At 44.6% G+C, this 17,726-nt stretch overlaps 1 protein-coding gene across 1 annotated transcript; it reads right to left on the bottom strand.

Annotated features, from left to right (window-relative positions):
- Window positions 1-2,352: 2,352 nt before the first annotated feature.
- On the bottom strand, window positions 2,353-14,998 carry LOC127689515 (F-box/WD repeat-containing protein 15-like). Its single transcript, XM_052189218.1, has 10 exons — window positions 14,909-14,998; window positions 13,795-13,832; window positions 13,431-13,594; window positions 11,941-12,059; window positions 10,912-11,121; window positions 9,363-9,521; window positions 8,297-8,507; window positions 6,705-6,883; window positions 6,281-6,405; window positions 2,353-2,464 (listed from the first exon to the last, which is right to left on the bottom strand). Exons 1-10 carry the CDS (start codon window positions 14,996-14,998, stop codon window positions 2,353-2,355), a joined length of 1,407 nt encoding a protein of 468 aa, XP_052045178.1.
- Between the last annotated feature and the right edge of the window lie 2,728 nt (window positions 14,999-17,726).

The following is a 17,726-nucleotide window of genomic DNA, read 5'->3' as shown; positions in this document are numbered from 1 at the left end:
TCGGTCAGCAAAACCAAAGCAGCCTGAAGAAGGGATTACAGCCTGAAGAGGCCTCCCTGGGCTACACTTCCTCAGTTTTCTTCTTTTTTACTTTTTCTTTTTTCTTTCCTTTATTTGATTTTGAGACAGGGTCTCTCTCTCTAGCCCTGACTGGATAGCCTGAATTGTGACATATAGTCCAGGCCTTAAACTTAGAGATCGGTCTGCCTCTGCCTCCCATGTGCTGGGATGAAAGATGTGTGCCCCAATGCCTGGCTTTGTACTTTCTGTTTGCATGTTTGCTGAGCCAGGGGATGGCCCTGGCTTCTGTCCCTGAGTGACTGATTAGATGTTCAAATGCAGATCTCTTGTAACTCCTTGTAACAGACATGAGGCATATCTACCCCAGACACCTTAACAGTGGATATTTTCCATTAATGAGAGATCAGATTGTTTTTACAACCTGTAATTGTTTAAGATCTCTCTCTCTCTCTCTCTCTCTCTCTCTCTCTCTCTCTCTCTCTCTCTGTGTGTGTGTGTGTGTGTGTGTGTGTGTGTGTGTGTGTGTGTGTGTGTGTTTGAATGAGAGAGAATATCATCCTATGATCCAGGTTGGCCTAGAAATCACTGTGGAGTTTAGGTTAGCCTCAAACATGAAACCTCTTGCCTGCAGAAGCTAGAAAAGGGCATTTGACCTCCTGGTTCTGAGGTTACAGGCAGTTGTGAGCCACCATGTGAGTGCTGAAAATCAAACCCAGGTCCTCTGGAAAAGCGGCCAGTACTCTTAACCACAGAGCCATCGCTCTAGCCCCTAAACAAACACTTCCTCTCCTTGTATTTAAGCCAATGTTGTAATAATGGCCATCTGGCAAAGGGACCATCAGGTGACCAGTAGGAAGATGAGCTGAAAAACATTTTCTGAGGCTCTGAGATTCCCCACACAGTGTGAGCTGAAGATGGTGGTCGCAGTAGCTTCCTGAGGACCATTAACAATGAGTGTAGATGAGATGGGGTATGTGGGAAAAATACTCTGTCCCAGGCTTATTCATTGCTTACCCAACATTGGCAGGGCGCTGTTCTCTGCAGAGGCACAAGAAGACAATCCAACCCCCGTCTCTGCCAGGACACAGCAGCTGCCCTGGCATCCCTGGCCTTGAGAGCATCACATCCATCGTTCTCTGTCCCTGCCCCAAGTCCTGTTCTCATCATGGTATAAATCCCTATCTGTTGTGTTGTATCTCACTTTATAGCTCTGGTGATCTAGGCTCACTATGTAGACAAGGCTGGACTTAAACTCACAGGGATCCACCTGCCTCTGCCTGCTGCTGAGTGCTGGGATTAAAGGTGCATATCATCATGCTGAGATGATTTTTGCTTTCTTTGCCTTTTGTTTTGTTTTGTGTTTTTGAGATAGTGTTTCCCTGTGTAGCCCTGGCTGTCCTGGAACTCACTCTGTAGGATGGGCTGACCCCAGACTCAGATCTGTTTGCTTCTTTCTGACTCTGAGTGCTGAGGTTAAAGGGGGACACCACTGCCACCATCACCTGGCTGGGATGAATGTCTTTCTTTTTAGGTCAGCTGTAAATGTACTCCAGTGCTGGGATTAACGGTGTGCTCTGTCATTGCCTGGCTTATAGTAGTAGTAGTAGTAGTAGTAATAGTATTTCCCTTTTTCTTCTCTTTTTAAAAATATTTTTATGTGTAATACTATTTTGCGTGCATGCATGTCTGTCTGAAGGATACCATATCCTCTGGAACTGGAGTTACAGACAGGTGTTAGCTGCTCTCTGTGTGCTAGCAATTGAAACCAGGTCCTGTGAAAGAACAGCCAGTGGACTTCACTGCTGAGCCATCTCTCCAACCCATATGCCCTGGATTTACAAAAGTGCTTTGAGGGAAAACAAAAGAGATCAAGAATTCAAAGGAGAACAGCGAGGAGAGGTATATGGGAAGGTTTAATGGAGGAAGGGGGAGGGATAATTATAGGCTCAAAAAAGGTTGTTGTTGTTTTTTTGTTTTTTTGTTTTTGGTACATATCTTCTGCTGTGATAAGCTGCCCACATGGCCTGGTCATCAGACTGAACCCTATAGCAATGAAATGACAGACGTCACAGCCAAATTGGTTGTATATCTAGCCACGAACTTAGTTTCAGGGATGGGTTCTCATGAAGTACCCCTGATTGGTCTGAACTAGCTCTGTAGACCAGGCTGGCCTCAGAACTCAGATCTTCCCCCTGCCTCTGCCTCCCAAAGTCAGGATTAAAAGTGTGCAGGGCTACATTTAGCCTCTTCAGTTCTTAGCAACACTGAAATCACCAGCCCAGGCTTGAAATATACCTTTATTATCATTGAGGAAGAAGACATACAACACACTCAGTTTTCAAAATCAGAATTCAAGGAATGTGCCATTATCAAACTGTGGACAGAACTATTTGTTATCACTTGAATTATGCTCACATTGTCACATGCTGTTTTCTCAATGGAGCTGCCAAAGGAAAACAAAAAAACAAAGATGTCAGTACTCAAATGGGAGTGAGGTTTATCAAGTGATGAAGAAATGACTGTCTTTTCATCACCATCCTGTATCAGATTAAACCTTTAAATATTTAGTTGTTGGAGGCTGTAGAGATAGCACTGTGGTTTAGAACACTGACTGCTCTGCTAGAGGTCCTGAGTTCAATTCCCAGCAACCACACATTGGCTCACAACTATCTGTCATGGGATTCGATGCCCTCTTCTGCTGCTCGTGTGTCTGAAAACAGAGACAGTGTACACCTATACATGAGATAAATAAAAATACTTATTAGTCACGTGTGTATGTGTATATGTGCACTTGTGGGGGAAGTGCTGGTGTGTGTGTGTCTGTGCCTATGTGTGCATGCCTGTGTGATTATGTGTGACTGCATTCATGGGTGTGTGTGGCTGTATGTGCCTGTGTGTGTGTCCTGAGTGCATGCATATGCTCCTATGCATGGAGTGGGTAGATAATAACTTGTGGGACCTAGTTCTCTCCTTTCACCAAGCAGGTTCCAGAGACTGAACTTGTCAGACTTGGTGGCAGTTGCCTAAACTGCTGAGCCATCTCAGGTTAATTCTGAGTAACTGTGCACATTGGCAAAGGAAGACTGTCATTCATAGCATGAGTTCCAATCCCAGCCTTCTGCAGTAGATGTCTGCCACATTTCTCAGTTCTCTGTTGGTCAGTACATTACAGAACAGAGAGAGCAGCCACTGTGATGCCACATACCTATAAATCACTTCAACTCAGGAGGCTGAGGCCAGAGAATTGACAGAGTTTGAAGCAGTTTGAGGTTAGTTTAGGCTAGATAGTGAGACCTTGTCCCCCCCCCCCAAAAAAAACAAAGATGTTAATGTATAAATTTAATTTTTTTTTTAATTGAGTTGTGTACCCTTAGCCAAACTTGGTCTACTCAGAGTGCATACAGCAATGCATCCCCTCCCCACCAGGGGGCGTGGAGATGGTGGGGCACATGTCAATCATTCTGTTCCTTACTACTGAACAAAACCTCTATTAGATCATTCAGGGCCTCATAAGTGTCAGGCCTGCCCTGGGCAAGTACACAGCCCTCTGCCTGTGGCTGTGCAGACCCTAGCCAAAACCTGTCGACCACACCCATATTCTCCTTTGCACTGAGGTGGTGAAAATGGCCCCTCTATCTCCCTCCACCTGGCATGTAGATAACACATCAAAACTCCCTGAAATTTTGGGGTAAAGTTCATTATGAGAGTTTATCCTTTACGTGTGCAAGACCCTGGATTTACTCCCCCAGCACAGGAAAATCAAAATACCTTCCCCAAATTGGTAAGTCTACCAGATAGTCTATAGAGTCAAAAGCAGATCAAGGACAAATATATTAAACTCCAACACATTAAACTAGAGTCACCGAGAACAAGTTTATAAAAATTAAACAAAAAACTTGAAATCACCAGGGCAGTGGTGGCACATGCCTTTAATCCCAGCACTTGGGAGGCAGAGGCAGGTAGATTTCTGAGTTCGAGGTCTTCAGAGTGAATTCCAGGACAGTCAGGGCCACAAAGAGAAAACCTGTCTCAAAAAAAACCAAAAAACAAAAAACAAAACAAAAAATAAAACAAAACCTTGAATTCAGAGGGACATTACACCTGATCATCTATAGAGTGACAGACCCCAATGGCAGTAGATCTTTCAGCACATCATAGAGACCAGGAGGACACGCTAGAGCCATTTCCAAATCCTGAAGGAGAAGAAACTAATACCTATGAGAACAGCCAAGACTGAGGGAGAGGGGGGAAGGTTCTGGAGTTCAAGGCAAGCCTGGGATACATAAAGTTTTAGGCTATCCTTAACTATGTAGCAAGTTTGAGGCCAGTCTGGAGGTACACAAGATGTCTCAAAACAACTGCATACACACACGTGCTCAAACACACACAAACACACACTCACACACAGAGACTTTACATAGCCAAGGCTTTCTTGTGCAAAACAAGAAAAATGAACCTATCACAAGATCAGATTTTAAAATACATCACAGCAAGCTGCTGTGATCTAAGCAGTATGAATAATTCCATCAAACAGATGCATCAGAGCCTAGGAGATGACCTGCACTATTATTGTTTCTTCATTTTTTTTTAAGTACATGGAATAGGATCTCCTATAAATGATGTCAGGAAGATTCAAAAGTCACCACATTCTATTACCTCCCACTACTGAATAATTCAATAATCAATTCATAGCACATAGAAGGAAAGACTAGATCTGAGATGGGAAAAATGACTAAGAGAATCTGTAGGAAAAGCTCCATGACTCTCGTCTAGGCAGGAGTTCTTGGCTGGAGACTCCCAAGTACCAGCAACCTAAGCAACAAGGGAGAAATGTAACACAATCAAACTACAAAGTCTCTCCACAGCACAGTGGAAGAAACAAACAAGACACCAAAACCAAACAAACAACAAAAAAAATATCAAAAGAATGAATAGAAATTTCATAGAGTGAGGGGAAAAATTGAAATAAGGTTTCATTGTACAGCCCACATTAGCATTGAATTTGAATGTGGCATAGGCTAGCCTCAAACTTGAGGTAATTCTTCTGCCTTAGTTTCCTGCATATTGGAATTATACCCGTGTGCCTCTATGTACACAGGGGGAAATATCGGTAAGTCACACATGTAATATAAATTATATAGGTAAATTGTAGTGTACTGTTGACTCTTGTTGAAAAGGGACTCTAGATGAACACCTTTACTCCCAGCACTCGGGAGGCAGAGACAGGTGGATCTCTAGGTGGAGTTCAAGGTGAGCTTGTGCCCAAGACTGATGAGGCTACACAGAAAAGCCTGTAAGACGGGGGAACCCAACTTTTTGCTTTTGATTTCTTTTTTATGGAAACAGGGTCAGGCTGTTTTGCTAAATGTCAAGCAACATGAGCTTCAGCAGCCTGGGTGCAGGGATTGGGGCCTGTGCCACCACACCATGATCACTGAAAATAACTGGGATGAAGGCAAGTAAAACTCCAAGGAAAATTAGCCAAGTGGAGATAATGACAGCTCACTGATGAAGCAACCAAATGGGGGCCACACTCGAGAACCAATCCTGACACTAAAGACAAGCTATGAGGACACAATTCCCACACTTCTCCTGTGGGACTGAGACTGTCGACATGACTGTGTGTGCTGAGGTCCCAAGAAGTAGCAATTCTTTCTTTTCCCTCCCTCCCTTCATTCCTAATACATAATCTCTCTATAGCCGTGGCTGTGCTGGGACTCACTATGTAGACCAGGCTGGCCTAGAACTGACAAGATAGCCACTTGACTCTGCCTCCCGAATACTGGAATTAAGGCCTGTGCTATGCTTGGCCAGTTCCTAATTTGTTTGTGATGCTTTTGCAATGAAGCCAATTGGCTGCCAAACTTCCTAAACAGCAGAGGTGACCTTGAACTTCTGGGTCCTCCTGTTTCTACTTCTTAAATATTACACATACACAGCACCATGTCTGTTCTGTGTGATGCTAGAGATCATAAATTTGGTCATGTCTTTTTATAGAAAGTTCATTTCTCTTTTAGAAATGCCGTTTTACAAAGAACTTTTTAATATGTTTAACTTTCCTTTAAATGCATTGGTGTGAAGGAGTCAGTCAGATCCCCTGGAACTGGTGTCACAGACAGTTGTGAGTCACCATGTGGATGCTGGGGATTGAAGCCAAGTCCTCTGGAAGAGCAGCCAGTGCTCTTAACTGATGGCCATCTCTCCAGACCATAAATGTTTGAAAATTAATGTGCAGTTGAAGTCAAGAAGCAGAGCTCACCTTTGTGGTGGCAGACATCTCCTGTTTTGCAGCCGATAACACCTCCTGAGCCGCTGGGTTCTCTCCTCCCACGCATACACATCCAAAGAGCCATCATAAAAGGTGACAATGACATGAATGGGGTCCTACAAAGAACGCCCAACTGTGAGCAGGCTGAAGTCAATGTCAGATCAAAAGACAGGGAGAGGACCTAGGAGATGGCTCATCAGGTAGAGGCACCTGCTGAGCGAGCCTGGTGCTCTGAGCCCATGTGAAGGTGGTGGAAAGAGAGAGACTAATGCCAGGAAGTCGGCCTCTGGCCTCTGCAAGTGCTCTCCTAAGTACAAGTGCACATGCGCACACACCAACAGTATGCAGTTTCAAAATATGTAAATCTATTTTATTTTTTAAAAAACCCACTACAGAGCAAACATTCTAAACATACCACCCACAGGCTCAAGATCTCTTCTGAGTAGTACTGAAATGCCTGCAGACGAAGACCATTCATGCTGAAGAGCAGGAGAGTGGACAGAGTTGAACAAACAATCACATCCTTATCACTGACTCCCATACATTTGGGGTTCTCCTTATATTCTGGCAATGAGAAGGTTGAAAACAAATGTCCTGTTCCAAACAAATACAAAATGCAGAGGCAATTTTTTTCAATCGTTGAAGCAAGAGCAAAATCCTTAATGCTCAGTGCAAAGCAAATCCCTACTTCCATAGCATGTTAATCTCGTAGACAAAACAAACACAGTCCACTGGTCTGACAAGCCCATGTCCTTGGCCACAGGAAGGCAGGCTATGACACAGGAATGGTGTGGACAGTCAATAGCTCAAACATTGGAAAGATGACTGTACTGAGAAAGGACAGTAGAGCCCAGTATCTAGTACAAGACAGAAATGGAAACATGTCTGCCCAAGAGAACCATAGTTCGCTAGTGCAGGGACCATCAAACAGGCCTGAGTTCACATCTGGCCAAGGAGCCTCCTGCTCCCTTTACAGAAACATCATGTGCAGCAGCATCGTGTGGAGATCCACAATCCCTCCACAGGCCAGGGATCTCCAAGGTCAAGGCCAGCCTGGTCTACAGAGCAAGATCCAGGTTAGCCATGGCTACACAGAGAAACCCTGTCTTCAGAGACTAAAACTGAAAAACAATGACAAGTATTTACAGCTTACTATCAGCACTTTCAAGAGACAGAGGAGAAATCAGGATTTCTTTGAAAAATTGCTTTCACAGCATTATGTTTATGTAGGTATTCATGCCACAGCACAAATGGGAGGGTCAGGGGACAACTTGAGGGATTTGGATCACTCCTCCATCATGTGGTTCCCCAGGAATTGAACTAGGTTGCCAGGGTTGGTAGTTAAGTGTCTCTCTCTCCTCTCCACCTTCCTAATGCTGCCTACTGAACTTTAACACAGTTTTCATGTGGCCTTGGGGAGTCACCCTGGTCCTAAAGTTACCTTCTTTGCTAGGTCATAATGTAAGTTTGCTACTGTTATCAATTGTGATTAAAGTATTTTTGAAGACAATAGTTTGCCATGGGGGTCACGACCCATAGGTGGAGAACCAGGGCCCTAAGGTATTTTGCCACCCCATAATATAGTTTGTTATTGCTTCTCATTTGAGCTTTTCTGTTATTGAGACAATGTCTCACTGTGCATCCCTGGCCAACCTGGTACCCACTTCATAGATCAGGCTGGCCTGGAACACAGAAAGATAGATATATGTGTCTCTGCTCCTGAATGCTGGCATTAAAGGTGTGCACTACCAGGGATAGTCTTTTGTTTTTATTTTTTAACATTATAAGTGTGCGTGTGTGTGTGTGTGTGTGTGTGTGTGTGTGTGTGTGTTTTGAATTGTGTACATGTCTTCATGTATGTATGTAACATGTATACATGCTACACCATCTTGTCAGCCTCATCGTTTTTGTTTGTGAGTCAGCACCCTCTATGAAGCTCTCCTGACTCAGTCTCCTGATTTTGGGCATGAGCCATCTTGTCTGCCTTGAGAGTTTTCTAAGGTTTACCTTTAACAGTTGTTTTTGTCCCAGTGTTTTCCAGCTCCATATCAAATGTGATAAACTTTGTGAATTTTTGGGGGCCAATTCTGGACATCAGGGTTATCCTGTCCTCCCTTCTTGGGGTCCAGAAGGCTCTTTGGCATAAAGAAAACTGGAGGATGGTACACACAGGGGCAGGAAATTCAGATGTCCTCAGTAAACTGCTCATGTAGAACACCTGCAGAGAGGATTGCCCAGTGGAATCAATGAAGAGTAGATCTCTGCAGTCTTGCACATGCGCACTCCTGACAAGGAGCTTTATAAAGAAACCCAGGACTGGCCCCATCTGTTCCCCACCCAAGGACAGGGAGGAGCAGCCATTGCTCCCACTCAAGATCAGAATAACTCACAGTCTTCCTGACCATCTCATCACATTCAGGGACAGTATGGAATCCCTGACCCAGGTCTTAGGTCACCACCATCATCCTACCACAATGGATGCAACACACAGACCTTGGTTAAGTAGAGGACTAGTCCAGGGCTGTTCTGAACATTGTCTGTAAATGAGGCATTGAGACTGTCATACTGTAATCTAGGCTGTTTTGAAGGTATATCGATGTATAAAACTAAATAAATATGTTTGGGCCCTGAGGAGTACTTGGCCTCTGAGTGGACCATCTCTCTCATGGTACCTAAGAACCAAGCACCAGAGAGCTGGCAGTGAAGGGAGAAGGCACTATATAGAGTCCTGGGTGTGGCAGCACTTCTCTGAAATATGTCACCTCTGGTGGTCATGTCTGCCAGTGATAGAAAATTGCTTTGAGTTCAGAGCCAGCAAAGATTCCTGAGGACTGTTATTTCACCTGCCGTCATCCTTTGGCTGTGCACAATTCAAGAACAGTTCACTACTAGACATCTGCCATTGTGACTGGTCACCTGACTGCTTCCAAGACATTATTCTTCCCTGACTGTAGAAATGGCTTTCCTTATGATAGGGCTTAGGAGAGGGGGAGGGGTCTCCCTGGACCTCTCTGAGGGCTGGACCTTCCCACTGTCTCCCACCTTCACCCTGGAGTTGCTAAAACAGACCTACCTTTGGCAAGATAGGTGAATATTTCTTCCTCAGAAAGACCCATTTCTTCTGAGGAGAGCAGTAGATTTCATCAATACCGTATGGGAATACATTGACTCTGGAAATGAGGTGTAAGTCGGGAATCCTAAAGACAGAGAGGTTACCCGAGGTATCTCCTGCCTGAAATCAGAGCACCGGCACCTGGTCAGCAGGAAAAGGTTAAGCATGGAGGAAACAGTGCTACCTGCTCTGAGATACACCACTGAGTCTTCAAGTCCAGTGATGAGATCCAAAGCTCTGACCAGCCTGCCTCACAGAGTGTCTGGGCTGATCCCATGGAATAAGACTCTCTAGACTTGGGGAGAATGACTCAGTGAGGGAGAGGGAGAGAGAGAGAGGGAGAGAGAGAGAAAGAGAGAGAGAGAGAGAGAGAGAGAGAGAGAGAGAGAGACAAAGACAGAATGTTCCAGGGGCTCCAATGACTTTTTCCAGCACCCAAGCATGCTCAAAATACATAGACACACATGCAGGCAAAATATTCACACTCAAAATAATTTTTTGGCTTTTTGGTTTTTCTGACAGAATTTCTGTAGCCCTGGCTGTATTAGAACTCACTCTTACAGCAGGCTGACATCAAACTCAAGAGATTCACCTGTCTGTGCCATGCACCAGCATGCCCTGCAGGAGGTTTTTAAAGAAACATTTGTAGGGCATGATTATCTTTAATCCCAACACTCTATGGGCAGCACAGTCTGATCTCTGTGAGTTACAACCCCAGTCTACACAGTGAGATCTAGGCCAGGCAGGACTACATCATGCGACTCTGTCTCAAACACATGAGGTATGGTATGTGTAAAGATATTCCAAGCCATAAAACACTCTTCTGCAGGACTCACTGGGATATAATCATTATCCTTTTCTCTCAATACCTGATAAAATTCACATTTTTCTCTATTGTCCCTACCCGATTTCATGGATTCAGCAATAATAAACATGTAAAGAGAAGAAGCTGTAAAATCACTTTAAAAAAATTGGGTGTGTGTGCTGGTATATGTATTTTTATGTATGCACATGTACATACATGGAAACCAGGGAAGGATGCCAGGTATCCTGTTAGATCACTCTTCTCTCATTTCCTGACAGAGTCTCTTATTGAACATAGAGCTAGGCTGCTTGGCTAGCAGCAGTCTAGTCCCAGTAACCCTTGTGTTTCCATCCCCACCAGTACTGGGGTTACAGGCACATTTAGCCATATCACACTTTTTATGTGAGTGTCAGGAATTTGAACTTGAGCATTCATGCTTGCACAGCAAAGACTGCTACCCACTGAGCCATCTATCCCCAGATCCCAGAAAGGAATTTTGAAATCATATTTTTAAGAGAATGGCTTAAGGAAATGCACATGAAATAGGTCAAAGGCTAAGGGATGGCCATCTTTGTGGTTTACTGTGATTGACTCTCAGGGTTTGCAGAGACTTCAAGAAGGCAAATTGAGATTTGATATTAATGAGACCTCAAACTGGCAAGTGTTTTGTTCTGTGTGACTACTCCAGATTCGGGGGTCACTTACCAAGACAATTGCGCCATCCTGGGTATCAACAGCTTCCAGTGATTGGCATGGAGAGAACAGGTTGTTTGTCGCCAGAGCATCCCTGTTCTGACAGTCCCACAGTTTGATAGTTGATTCTGTATCTACAGTCACCGCAATGTGCATCTCAGGGAGGGTAGTCAAATGCTGGATAACAGCGGGATGTCCTGAGCTTACCCAGGTCAAAACGCCCTGGGGAACAAGAGCATCATCATGTCTGAGCACTGATAATTCCAACTGCTTTCACCCACCAGCTTGATTTGGAAGCCCCGTCCAGACTGGAACACCTTCTTCCTTACATGCAAAGAATATGAACGATCTAAGCATCCCTCAGTTGGTAGCACATTCCTAGAATCCCAGCCCAGAAAGGCAGAGGCAGGAAAGTCACTCGCAGGTTGAGGCCAGTCTAGTCTACAACAATCAAGTTACAGGCCCGTTCGGATTACAAGACTATCTCAAAAAAACAGAAAGAAAGGAAGGAAGGAAGAAAGAAGAAAGAAAGAAAGAAAGAAAGAAAGAAAGAAAGAAAGAAAGAAAGAAAGAAAGAAAGAAAGAAAGAAAGAAAGAAGGAAGGAAGGAAGGAAGGAAGGAAGGAAGGAAGGAAGGAAGGAAGGAAGGAAGGAAGGAAGAAAGAAAGAAAGAAAGAAAGAAAGAAAGAAAGAAAGAAAGAAAGAAAGAAAGAAAGAGGAAGAGGAAGAGGGAGGGAGAAAAGGAGGGAGGGAGAGAGAAACAGAAAGAAAGACAGAAAGACAGAAACATTGGGCTGGAGAGATGGCTCAGCAGTTAAGACCACCAGTTGTTCTTAACCTAAGGACCTGGGTTCAACTCCAAGCACCCACATGGCAGCTCACAACTGTCTCTAATTCCAATTCCAGGGTACCTGACACCTTCACACAAACATTCATGAAAACAGAATTCCTATAGATATAAAAAATAAAATGGTACTACTGCCCCCCCAATCCATCTCTTAGGGCATCCAGGTAACTTTTGCTACTCATTGGCCAAACTCACCTTATGAATATCCCAAGTGGAAATCTTGGTCATGGAAGTCACAATACAGACAGCCGACTTGCCTTGTCCTTTTCTTGTTAAGCCACACCCTGAGATATAACATGCATATGCCCAAAATCCTGCAAGGAAACCACAACAATGTTTAGACTCCAGACAGTTGACGGGGCACTCAAACCGAAGGAGCTATGTTTCCTTTCCCTCTGCCATGTTGAAGGCTTGAATAAAAGCTGTGGAAAGGATGAAGTGAGAGGCAGCCAAGCAAGCTGCAGGCTGGTCATTTGTTCAGAGACATTTCCTCTTTAATCTGTTTCTATAAATTCAAAATGGGGGCTGGGGGCTGGGGCTGTAACTCAGTGGGCAGGGTGCTCAGTTCTGTTCCTAGAGGCCTATAGACTGTGACCCAGTACTCATGTGGAGGCAGAAGGAGCCAGTGTTCAGGTCATTGAGTTTGTTACATGAAGGGTTTGAGGTCAGCATGTGGTGCATGAGATCTGTCTTAAGAAAGAAAAGAAAGAGCTAAGGAAGTGTTGTGCATGCCTTTGATCTCAAGCAATTGGGAGGCAGAGGCAGGTGAATTTCTGAGTTGGAGTCCCATCTGGTCTACAGGGTGAGTTCCAGGAAAACCGGGGTTACACAGAAGAGCCCTGTATCAAAAAAACAAAGAGAAAAAAAGAATGAGAGAGAGAGAGACAGAGACAGAGACAGAGAGACAGAGAGAGACAGAGAGAGAACAAAAAAGAAAGAACAGAAAAGAAAAGAAAGGAAAAGGAAAAGGAAAAGGAAAAGGAAAAGGAAAAGGAAAAGGAAAAGGAAAGGAAAGGAAAGGAAAGGAAAGGAAAGGAAAGGAAAGGAAAGGAAAGGAAAGGAAAGGAAAGGAAAAAAAGGTGGAAAGATAGCGCAGTCCCAGAGAAGACAAGCAGGAGCTCCTGAGTTTGAGGCCAGCCTAGTCTACAGAGCAAGTTCCAGGCTGACCATGGCTATATAGTAAGGCCTTATCTCAAAACAAACAGAAAAGATAACAGATTCCACAAAGTTGTCTTCACACACACACACACACACACACACACACATACACAGTACATCATGTATACACATCACATAACACAACTGTGTATACGCCATGTACACAAATCACATATACATACTAAAAATAATAAATATAAAAAATTTAAAAGTATCTCTCCATCAGAAAACTGTTCAGAAGTAGATTGTTGAAAAAGATAAATACTAAAGTCAATTTAGTAATTTTCCCACTAAATTCTCTCTGCACAATGGGAAGGGTTTGAACCTTCAGGGAAAGGGAGGGATAGGGCAGGTTTTACAATGTGGAGCAACAACTCAGCAGATCACAGATTGGTTCCATGGCTAGGCTAGCACAGCAGCCGCATATGGTTAAGCTACAATGCCCTGCCTGTTATTAAATGAGAGTGTAGGACTGCAAAGAATGGGGAAAAAAGTGGGCATCTCTTCTGGGGTACCCAAGCCCATACCAAACTCTGAAGGAATTTCTCTGTAAATAAAATATTCTGGCCTTGCCCGGGACTTGGCATGTTCTTGCCATGTTCGAGAAGTGAAGAACTGCTTCCATGTCTCTGTGCCCAGGAGCTGTAGGTTGACCTTGTCACAGAAGAGCCATCTCTTCCGACAGAACTTCCTGCAATGCACAGTTGCAATCCCATCAGGCCGTACCCAGTCACCCACCTTAGAGCCACAGTTACAGTGTGTGAAACTTTTATTCACTAACCATCCTTGCACAGTGGAGGTCCAGGTACACAATCAGGAGGCCTCTTCTTCCCTTCCTGTTGTCCCCTCTTGTTGTCCCCTCTTCCCACCACACCCTGCCCCTCTCCTTACCTCCACAGGACATCACAGCTTGCAACTGCATTCCAGCTCTATGGGAGAGAAAAGAATCCTTAAACCAACAACCACCTCCCTCTCCTGCTCTCAATTTGTTCTTTGCTGGGCTTACACAGGTTAATCAAACACAATCATAGATCTCCAGGAGCACCCAGACTGGAGAGACCTACCCCAGCAAACACAAGTCACCTTCTGAGGGCTCAGAGGAAGGAGGTTCAGCCTCCAAAAGTCTGACAGGAATCTCAAGGATTCATGTCAGCAGCACATCTCCACAGGGCAGCTGGTTCTTCTCGTTTAGCAGAATTTTGTTATCACTGTTACTGTTCTGAGATAGGGTGTCTAGTAGCCTGGGCTGGGTTTAAGTTCATGTGATTGAGTCTGACCCACACTCCTGATCATCTTGCTGCCACCTCCCAAGTGCTTCAATTGCAGATGTGAGCCACCGCTCCTGCCTCATTGAACCAGATTTGAGGTCTTCAGAATGGATAAAGCTAACCCACCAGCCTTAGATATATCCGTTTGCTATTCTGTAGGCTGGTGCGCCTGTTGGTCAAGAGAAGCAGCTGAGCTGAGTAGACAGGTCTGAATAAGGTAAGTTTAAGGAGGGAGGGAAGGAAGGAAGGAAGGAAGGAAGGAAGGAAGGAAGGAAGGAAGGAAGGAAGGAAGGAAGGAAGGAAAGAAGGAAGGAAGGAAGGAAGGAAGGAAGGAAGGAAGGAAGGAAAGAAGGAAAGAAGGAAAGAAGGAAGGAAAGAAGGAAGGAAGGAAGGAAAGAAGGAAAGAAGGAAGGAAGGAAGGAAGGAAGGAAGGAAAGAAGGAAAGAAGGAAAGAAGGAAAGAAGGAAAGAAGGAAAGAAGGAAAGAAGAAGGAAAGAAGGAAAGAAGGAAAGAAGGAAAGAAGGAAAGAAGAAAAGACGGAAAGACAGAAAGACGGAAAGACGGAAAGAAGGAAAGAAGGAAAGAAGGAAAGAAAGAAGGAAGGTAGGTACGCAGGCAGCCAGGCAGGCTGTGTGAGGGTGATGCTGGGGTAGCTGAGACTCCATGTTGAGCAGGAAAGGTCAAAGCGGCCTTATGTAGGATGCACCCCATGGAGGACTCAGCCCAGGAGCTTTTACCTTGTTCACTTGGGCAACCTGTAGCAAACTGAAGGCATCCAGATAGGAGAGGATTTCCACCATTTGCTCAGGAGGCAAATGGATATCCATCTTCTGTGGCCTACGTCCACACTGACCCTTCTTTCTCCTCCCCAGCTTGCTCACATTTTAAAGGCTTGGCCAAAGGGTCAGCAGGATGGCCACCCACAGCTCATCAGGCTTTGATTGGAGCAAGCTGCAGGTGTGTAGACTCTCAGCCTGCCCCTGCCCCCACTCACTGGAGACAGATACACTCAGCTGAGAGTGCTCACACCTAAACTCACTCCACAGTGTCTTTCATTGCATAGATGAGCTCATCAACCCCTTCCTGGCACTATGGAGACCAAAAGTCCATGATCTGGGGCAACCCCGATTGATGATGTACTTGTCAGAACTTTCTAGAAAATACCGAGTTACATACTAATTGTTTAGGTGAAGCCCATTAGGTTGTTCCAAATTACTGGTGTAGGGAATCTGGTTTCCATGTTTATGTCTACCTTGAGAAGTGAATTAGATCAACACCTCTCCATGCCCCCACAGCCTCTAAGAGTATTTGGTTGAGTACTTAGATTTCTAGAGAAATGGCTGGTCAGAGAAGACACCTGATGTTTGCTGCTGATCGCTGCCCATACACACGCATATGCACTCATGCAGGTAGGCACTTTTACATGTACTGTACATAAATTCTGTGCCAGCCTAGGCTAAAGAATGAGACAGTGTTTCAGAAAAGAGTAATCGGGTCATGTTGCATTTATTCATGCTGATTATATTACTAACTAGAAATCGAATTGTATTTTTTATTCTAAAATTACCTTCTCCTCAGAATCCACAGGGTACAGCTTATGTTCGGAACACTTCGTAACTGTGCTTCTTTGTACTTTAAGACAATAACTCAAGGAACCCAGCACTATGTAGAGTGCACAAAGACATACACCATGGACGTGTGCATGTATACATACGTAAACACACGCATACAAAATGGATGTGCTTCTATATACACATAGAGACACACTTTTTAAACTATGCTCTCTACTGATTCAGACTGAAAATATTTTGAGGACTGCAGATCCCACCATTGGCATCACTACCACAGAGTTGGAGGTTTAACATCGCTACCACAGAGTTGGAGGTTGGAATGTAAAGCGATCAGCAAAACCAAAGCAGCCTGAGGAGAGGATGACAGACACAGTGCAGGCCCTGAAAGAGCCAGAGGCCTCCCTGGGCTACACTTCCTCAGTTTTCTACTTTCTTTCCTTCTCTCTCTTTCTTCCTTTCTTCCTTTATTTCGGTCTTTCTTCTTTCTTTCTTTCATTTTCTTTCTTTCTTTTTATTTTTCTTTCCTTTATTTGACTTTGAGACAGGGTCTCACTCTCTAGCCCTGACTGCCTAGCCTGGATCATGATATTTATACTCCATGTCTCAAACTTAGAGTTCTGTCTGCCTCTGCCTCCCAAGTGCTGGGATGAAAGATGTGTGCCACAATGCCTGGATTTGTACTTTCTGTTTGCATGTTTGCTGAGGCAGAGGATGGCCCTGGCTTCTTTCTGTAAGTGACTGATTAGATGTTCAAATGTAGAGCTTTTGTAGCTCCTTATAACAGACATGAGATGTTGCTACCCCAGAGACCTCAACAATGTATGTTTTCCATTCATGATGGAGGTCAGATTATTTTAACAAGGTGTAATTGTTTAAGGTGACTGTGTGTGTGTGTGTGTGTGTGTGTGTGTGTGTGTGTGACTGAATGAGAGTGAATATCATCCTTTGATCCAGGCTGCCCTAAAATTTACTGTAGAGTTAATGTTGGCCTCAAACATGAAACCTCTTGCCTGCAGAAGCTAGAAAAGGGCATTTGACCTCCTGGTTCTGAGGTTACAGGCAGTTGTGAGCCACCATGTGAGTGCTGAAAATCAAACCCAGGTCCTCTGGAAAAGCGGCCAGTACTCTTAACCACAGAGCCATCGCTCTAGCCCCTAAACAAACACTTCCTCTCCTTGTATTTAAGCCAATGTTGTAATAATGGCCATCTGGCAAAGGGACCATCAGGTGACCAGTAGGAAGATGAGCTGAAAAACATTTTCTGAGGCTCTGAGATTCCCCACACAGTGTGAGCTGAAGATGGTGGTCGCAGTAGCTTCCTGAGGACCATTAACAATGAGTGTAGATGAGATGGGGTATGTGGGAAAAATACTCTGTCCCAGGCTTATTCATTGCTTACCCAACATTGGCAGGGCGCTGTTCTCTGCAGAGGCACAAGAAGACAATCCAACCCCCGTCTCTGCCAGGACACAGCAGCTGCCCTGGCATCCCTGGCCTTGAGAGCATCACATCCATCGTTCTCTGTCCCTGCCCCAAGTCCTGTTCTCATCATGGTATAAATCCCTATCTGTTGTGTTGTATCTCACTTTATAGCTCTGGTGATCTAGGCTCACTATGTAGACAAGGCTGGACTTAAACTCACAGGGATCCACCTGCCTCTGCCTGCTGCTGAGTGCTGGGATTAAAGGTGCATATCATCATGCTGAGATGATTTTTGCTTTCTTTGCCTTTTGTTTTGTTTTGTGTTTTTGAGATAGTGTTTCCCTGTGTAGCCCTGGCTGTCCTGGAACTCACTCTGTAGGATGGGCTGACCCCAGACTCAGATCTGTTTGCTTCTTTCTGACTCTGAGTGCTGAGGTTAAAGGGGGACACCACTGCCACCATCACCTGGCTGGGATGAATGTCTTTCTTTTTAGGTCAGCTGTAAATGTACTCCAGTGCTGGGATTAACGGTGTGCTCTGTCATTGCCTGGCTTATAGTAGT

Source organism: Apodemus sylvaticus, chromosome 7 (assembly GCF_947179515.1).
Source record: "Apodemus sylvaticus chromosome 7, mApoSyl1.1, whole genome shotgun sequence".
In the NCBI taxonomy this organism is placed as follows: domain Eukaryota; kingdom Metazoa; phylum Chordata; class Mammalia; order Rodentia; family Muridae; genus Apodemus; species Apodemus sylvaticus.
The sequence above is the reverse complement of the archived record's forward strand: the minus strand, read 5'-3'. Positions and strand labels throughout refer to the sequence as shown.

Coding starts and splice junctions, on each gene's coding strand:
- LOC127689515 (XM_052189218.1), bottom strand. CDS start 14,998: ATGGATATCCATTTGCCTCCTGAGCAAATGGTGGAAATCCTCTCCTAT. Junction 9,522..10,911: donor AGGATGGCGCAATTGTCTTG/GTAAGTGACCCC, acceptor CTCTGATTTCAG/GCAGGAGATACCTCGGGTAA. Junction 2,465..6,280: donor AGATGTCTGCCACCACAAAG/GTGAGCTCTGCT, acceptor TTCCTTTGGCAG/CTCCATTGAGAAAACAGCAT.